Below are 7,500 nucleotides of genomic sequence, written 5' to 3'. Positions count from 1 at the left end.
GAGGCTCATCTGCATCCTCTACTGTTATCTAGAGAGAGAGAGCGAGAGAGAGAGAGAGAGAGAGGGGGTCAGGTTTCCAGGTGTAACGTGTGTAAATCAAAGGGTTAACTCCATCACAGTGAGTCAGGTCTTTGAAGTGTTGCGTAACGCACTGATCGACGTCACCAAGAGAGAATAGAATATAAAGGAACATAGAACAAAGACTTTAAAGAGTTAAAACAGAACAGAGAGAGGCTGCATGACGCAAACAATGAGTTCTCCTCCATTGTTACAAACAGAGAGAAGCAGATATGATGAAACTAAGGATGCCAACAAGGTAGAAGATCACAAAGACCTCATGCCGTCTGCCACTTGAATTAAGGAGACTGGAAAAACAGCCTGTCAGCTCCCTTCATGGCTTCCATAGTGTAGATAAATATATTATGTATCTTCCGCCGTAATCTGAAGACTCACCTCTTCAGACTCCCCCTCAGCCCGTAGCACTCGCCCTCCTAGCCTTGACGACCTTGCAGGATTATGCAAAGGCTAAAATGTAACTTAGATAGCATGTTATGTAGACCAGGGGTCTTCAACGTTTTCAGGCCAAGGACCCCTTGGCTGAGAGTGAGATAAAGCAGGGACCCCCATTATATATTGTATAGAATATTTATTTGTTCATGGATTCATAGGCAGCTTCATAGACTTGTTTCCACAGCACTATCATGTTGGATTCATGTTAATGTGTATTTCCAGACATGTAACCATGCACTTAAACACTACTTAGTATACCTGACCTTTTCACTCTGTACTTAGTCTGCTCTTTTCCCCCCCTATACTAAACCACTTTGCCGAAAATAGCAGATCTACAAGCGCACAACGCCTCGCGCTGCGAGGCGTTGTGTGCTTGTAGATCTGCTATTTTTGGCTGAAGTTCTCCTCAGAATAGGGATGTTTGGTTGAAGTGGTTAATGTAAAAATCACACAAAGATTTGGCGGACCCCCTGTAGTAACTATGAGGACCCCCTAGGGGTCCCGGACCGATGCCAGGTCATTGTTGAGCTGGCATCCTATAGTGTATATAGTTTCAAAGTAGGCTGAGGGGCAGCCATAGCTGAATGGTTATGTGAGCCTGCCTAGGGAGCCAGAGGCCCTGGTTGCCCCAGGTTCGATTCCAGGCCAGGTCAGCATATGTGTCGATGAAATGAAATTTGTCCCTGAGCAAGACTCTTAACCCCTAATTGCTCACAGGTTCTCATTGGAAACAAGACCGCAAGGACTTTCATAAACGACCTGTTAAAAGGAAAGGAATTATCCTGATGATAGGTTCTTGGTTTACGTATGTATTAGTTATTATTCGATTATTGGTTTACTTTAGGGGTGTGCCGATATATCGTCCCGCGATATATCGCGATACGTTTTCGCGACGATATGTATCGTTTTGGAAAAAAAAAATATCGTTTTGAAAAACTTTTTTTTTTTTTTTTTACACCAATCAAAATAATCAGGCATGCAAACAGCCCCGAGGTGAAAAGGGTGACAACATGTTGTTTTTTTTCGGGTCAGGTGTCACACTATTGCCCTATTTGGATTCAAAACGGCTGAAAAGCTACTTTGCATGTCTGAATAATGCAAAAACAGAATTATTTGTTTGCATTTCCTTTTTTTCTCCCCCATTTATTTTCATAATAAAAAAAGTGCGTATCGTATCGTATCGAAATCGTATCGAAGTTGTGAGCCAAATATCGTATCGTATCGTTTCGTGAAATTAGTGTATCGGCACACCCCTAGTTTACTTCTATAGTAGTCAAACCCACAATGCAATGCATTGGTTTCAACGTCAGTAGCAGTTCTATAAATATGTGCGTGGCAAAGAATCTAAAGACTTATTTTCCACTATACTCCCATTCCAAGTGTGTCTGCCTTAAATGTAACGTCAGTGTCACTATTCCAAAGGAAGCAAAAGTGGTAAATGTATTTAGTATTTTCAGCAACGGGATAATTATTTTTTGGTCGGTAGATCTTGTTGAGCTGGTGGTGTTAAAAGCAGTTTCAAGTCAAAAAAGTGTGGGCACCGCTGAAAGAATAGTATATCAGACATATAGAACCTCTGGCATTATAATAGCACATCAGACAGTAAGTCCACATATCAGATCTGACAGTGAGATAAGAACCTGGTTATGGAAACGGTTCCAAATGCCTGGTTCCTCAATGTTGGATCTGGTTCCTCTGGTTCCCGGATCCAACACTAATTATAATCTCATTTAAATCTTTTATCAGGCTTCCAGACTGTTCCTCAGAACACCTTTTGGAGGGGGGGGGGGGGGTTTAAAGTAGGTCACAGGTTTCCAGTTCATTCTGCTCTCCTTTATTCTGTTCTCTTTCTCTCCATCACTGGCTCGGTCTCTGTATGGATCTGTCTGTCTGTCTGTCTGCTTCTCTCTCGCTCGCTCTCTCTCTCTCTCTCTCTCTCAATCTCTCTCTCTCTCTCTCTCTCTCTCTCTCTCTCTCTCTCTCTCTCTCTCTCTCTCTCTCTCTCTCTCTCTCTCTCTCTCTCTCTCTCTCTCTCTCTCTCTCTCTCTCTCTCTCCAGTACAGTACAGATGGTCTCCCGCCCACAGATCCAGGTGGTGTTGGAGGTTTTGTCGTTTAAGGACAGTTTTACCTCCAGGCATGAATTAATTGTGTGTGTGTGTGTGTGTGTGTGTGTGCGTGCACGCGCTTGTAGATCTGCTATGTTTGCTATTTTTGAATTTGAATCCTGAAAAGCAACAGCTTTGGACAAACAAGGTTTACAGCTGACAGACAGAGATGATAAGTAAAGAGTGTAGAAGTGTTTTATTTGTATCTATCATATATATGTACTAGAACGTTTTTTATCTGTTATATAAATGACAACTGAATTGAACTGAAAAACAAAACAAAAGAAAAGAACGTTGACTGCCAGTGTGTTGAATAACAACAGCCTTCGGGAAGAATGTGCTCATAGTACAGTACAGTATGCATGTTTATCATACTACAGGATGATGTCACGTACAGTACAGAAAATATAAATACAGTCGCTTTCAATTAAATTCAATTCGATACAAATGCTTCATTGTCATGACAACGTTCTCCTATCACCAGAACATTAATTAGCCTGGTATAAACCCTCCCTCAAGAAATCTCATTTCCATTTGATTTCAGGAGTGAGTCTGGCCTGATCGCCCATTCTGCAATATTGGCTGTGGGCTGGAGTTGGGCGGGAGTAATACCGTTGACTGACAACCCCTTCAGCCAATGATCGTTTTTCCCCTTCAGCCAATCAGCAGTTCATTTTTACCACCTCCAGACTATGTGACGCAACGGGACTTTTGAGACGGCCATGCCCAAAATAGGTTGCCTTATTCGGATAAATGCGTGTCACTCCCCGCCCCTGCCGGTTCTTTAAATTTATATTTTTTGAATAGGCTCTGTCATGATTAATTGACCACATATATGAAGTTAAACAACTACATTCTATCCAAACGATAACTTAATAGTAAATTCTGTGCCTCAAAAAATAAGTTTGAGACCGTTTTAAAAAATTAAAGTAAGAAGTGAAGGCACTCGGACAACAACAATGGCTGCCGTTCGTGTTTTGTCGGCTGCACTCAGGCTGCACTCGGCTTCATTCGGGCTCACTCGAACTCGCCACCTGATTGGCCAACTGTCGCTGTCAATCACAGAACGATGTGCGACGACGCTGATAGGCTCGTCAGTTTGGTGTACACAGCCAATATTGCAGAATGGGCGTTCATGCCAGACTCACTCCTGAAATCAAATGGAAATGAGATTTCCGGAGGGAGGGTTTACCAGGCTAAACATTAATAGCCTCTCAGTAAAGAAGCCTTGTGGAAAAGCTAGTAGAGCCAGATGGTCTGGAGACTAAGGTTTAGATGGTCTGGATACTCAAAGGTTTAGGAGTGATTTAAGGAGGAGTACACACACACACACACAAACACACACACACACACACACACACACACACACACACACACACACACACACACACACACACACACACACACACACACACACACACACACACACACACACACACACACACACACAGACTGTGCGGTCTGCTACACAATTGTTGTTTTCGAAGGTGCCTCCCTCACACATGCTAAAAACAAGGTTTTATTGTTACCTTTATGGTAGCTTCATCCTTATAAGGTCCCCAGGAAATGAACCGAGGGTCAATGTGAGGGTTGGACGCTTCCACTCTCAGCGTATACGTTCTCTTTGTCTCAAAGTCCACCATCTGAGAGAGAGAGAGAGAGAGAGAGAGAGAGAGAGAGAGAGAGAGAGAGAGAGAGAGAGAGAGAGAGAGAGAGAGAGAGAGAGAGAGAGAGAGAGAGAGAGAGAGAGAGAGAGAGAGAGAGAGAGAGAGAGAGAGAGAGAGAATTAATAGCCATTCTGAATATTCAGTATCAGTACATTGGGTGGATTTGGGGTTTTGATTGATTGAATACTTTATTAGTCATAAATGTAAGGTAAACAAATAACAAAATAATACATGTAAATATAACAAATACAAACACTATTATGTACAAAGTAGAAACCTCCCCTTATGGTCTCCTGATAGATGTTTTATACATTAACCTCCCCTTGTGGTCTCCTGATAGATGTGTTTTACATTAACCTCCCCTTGTGGTCTCCTGATAGATGTGTTTTACATTAACCTCCCCTTGTGGTCTCCTGATAGATGTGTTTTACATTAACCTCCCCTTATGGTCTCCTGGTAGATGTTTTTTTTAAGGCCAGTTTTGAAAGAAACCAGTGATCTACATCTTTTAATGGATGGTGTCAGAACATTTCATATTATGTTGGCAGAGTATAAAATTATAACTGTGTGTGAACATATATGTGTACATTCTACAGAAAGAAGCGGTTAGACTAGAGCTTATTATTAATTATTCATAATAATAATGAATATTATTATTAATGCAGACAAACTGAGGGGACTTGTTAAGTGTCCAGGCTGCAGTGTGCTCAGACGTCTATAGGGGGAGCTGTTGCTCCACAGTATTAAACCCCATCAGAGCCTGTGGTGGAGATGACAACTAATAGCACTTAATACACACACACACACACACACACACACACACACACACACACACACACACACACACAATCTTCCCGTTCATGACTTCCGTTGGTCTTTTTTTAAACCTCTGAGGGTCCAGTGTGCTAAAGTAACATCCAAGCATACAATGACAAGTAAATGGTGCATTTATATAGCGCTTTTATCCAACGCGCTTTACATTGATCGTGCCATTAACCCATTCACACACACATTCATACACCACCAATGGCGGAGGAAACCATGCAAGGCACCAACCTGCTCATCGGAAGCAATTAGGGGTTCAGCGTCTTGCTCAAGGACACTTCGACACTAACTCTAGGGGAACGCCCCAGCCCGGGATCGAACTGGGAACCTTGCGGTTTTCCAGTTCACTCCACCCAGCCACTCTACCCCTGAGCCACTGCCGCCCCCCAGTCTTAGTTCTAACATTTTAGTCTAGTTTGTATTTGTTGACCTTAATTCAATTTACTTTTTGTCTCCGCCAGGCCGAAGGCATGGCGAGAGAGTATGTTTTACCCTCCGTCCGTCCGTGTGTCCGTCCACTCCTGTCTGTGTGTTAGCAGCTAATCACCGGCACAAATCGGTACACAGTATCTCTATGGTCATGTGATCAACACGGATCTGTCCGATTTCCCATATTCCATCCTCATTGCCTATGGTTGGCTTCCAAAGTTTGCAGGATTGGTCCATTTTGAACAAAAAGCTATGCACGCAGCTTGCGATTTCCGTGAAATTTCACACGCACATTCCCACTAGGCCGAGGAAGAAATGCCACCCTTTTCACATTGGCCTGTTATAGCGCCACCAGCAGGTCTAATTTAGCAAAACACATTTTTGGAACAAAATGCCTCAAATCATGAATGCAATGTCTGATTGCCGTGAAAGACCAAAGAATAAATGGCACCCTTTTCACATTGGCCTATTATAGCGCCACCAGGAGGCCAGAATAACGTACCTGACCTGGCGGAGACCTGTGCTCCGAGGAGCACTTTTTCTAGTTTTCATTTAGTTTTCATTTAGTTTAGTTTCATGTAGGTAGTCATTTAGTTTAGTTTCATTTAGGTTAGGGTTAGTAGTAGGGTTAGATATAACATACATAATGTACATAAATAATGTAGTAGTAGGTAGTCGGCCGAGAGTTTTTCGTCATAGTTTTAGTGGAATAAATGAGCACAGATTTCCTTATTTTTCCCTTTATATTGTATTCTCAGTATCACCATGACCAAGGTGCAAATTAAGAGCAAAGGGAAAAGAAAAGAAAGAAAAGAAAGTAAAGTCCCAAACTCTGCATTATTAAAGCAGGTATGAGTTTAGATCCGTTGGGATCCAAACATCTTTTTAATAACATAAAAAAGTTCTACCTTCTGTCTCCATATTTCAACTGGCTATGTTTTATTTAGTAAATTAATGTCCTACTTTATTGCATAACAGTGGTGCACAAAAATAGCAATTATCGTTTTCCCCTTTTTTTTTATATTTCCTTAAAAGTAAGAGTTTTGCAACTTATGATATGGTCTGTCTGTCTGTCTGTCTGTCTGTCTGTCTGTCTGTCTGTCTGTAGGAGGATTTTTCTCAAAGCAAATGAAGTAAATTCTCCCCATCTTTAATGCATTAAGAAGAACAGAACACTGTTTCATCTCAGAGCCTCAAGTCACTTTGTTCTGGAATGAAACTGTATTGATTCATGAAGTCTTCAACAGGGGGTTCGGGACCCCTAGGGGGTCCTCAAAGTTATTACAGAGTTACATTAACCACTTGAACCCTAGCATTCCTATTCTTTAGCCAAAACACAGCAGATCTACAAGCTCACATAGATCAGCTATGTTCAGCAAAGACGTTTGGTGTCGAGGTAAAAAAAAAAAAAGAGCAGACCAAGTACAGAGTGAGAGGTCAAGTTTACGAAATGTTGAGGGTTTAAATGGTTAAATGTCTGAAAAGACACATTAACGTGAATCCAGCACACCTGATTCATCTCTCTCTCATCTATATAATATGTAGTGGGGGTCACTGCTTCATCTCGACACTTCGACACTAGCTCCCCTAGAGTTAGTGTTGAAGTGTCCTTGAGCAAGACGCTGAACCCCTAATTGCTCCCGATGAGCAGGTGGGTGCCTTGCATGGTTTCCTCTGCCATCGGTGTATGAATGTGTGTGTGAATGGGTTAATGGCACAATCAATGTAAAGCGCTTTGGAGAAAAGCGCTATATAAATGCACCATTTACCATGTATCTCTCTCATGTATACAATATGTAGTGGGGGTCCTTGCTTCATCTCTCTCATGTACAATATGTAATGGGGGTCCCTGCTTCATCTCTCTCATCTATACAATATGTAGTGGCGGTTCCTGCTTCATCTCTCTCATCTATACAATATGTAGTGGCGGTTCCTGCTTCATCTCTCTCATCTATACAATAT

At 42.0% G+C, this 7,500-nt stretch overlaps 1 protein-coding gene across 3 annotated transcripts in view; it reads right to left on the bottom strand.

The window, feature by feature from the left end:
* cdh11 (cadherin 11, type 2, OB-cadherin (osteoblast)) overlaps window positions 1-7,500 on the bottom strand; it is a 118,656-nt gene that overhangs the window by 15,661 nt on the left and 95,495 nt on the right. For all 3 annotated transcript variants that reach the window (XM_084075659.1, XM_084075661.1, XM_084075660.1), the window contains 2 exons: window positions 4,147-4,260; window positions 1-28 (listed from right to left, as the gene is read on the bottom strand). The exon at window positions 1-28 is cut by the window's left edge and continues 112 nt beyond it. In XM_084075659.1, coding sequence (XP_083931785.1) covers window positions 1-28; window positions 4,147-4,260 — 142 coding nt within the window. The remainder of the gene's footprint in view (window positions 29-4,146; window positions 4,261-7,500) is intronic.

The sequence above is a fragment of the Gymnoscopelus microlampas genome (genome assembly GCF_963454915.1).
Source record: "Gymnoscopelus microlampas genome assembly, chromosome: 13".
In the NCBI taxonomy this organism is placed as follows: Eukaryota; Metazoa; Chordata; class Actinopteri; order Myctophiformes; family Myctophidae; genus Gymnoscopelus; species Gymnoscopelus microlampas.
The sequence above is the reverse complement of the archived record's forward strand: the minus strand, read 5'-3'. Positions and strand labels throughout refer to the sequence as shown.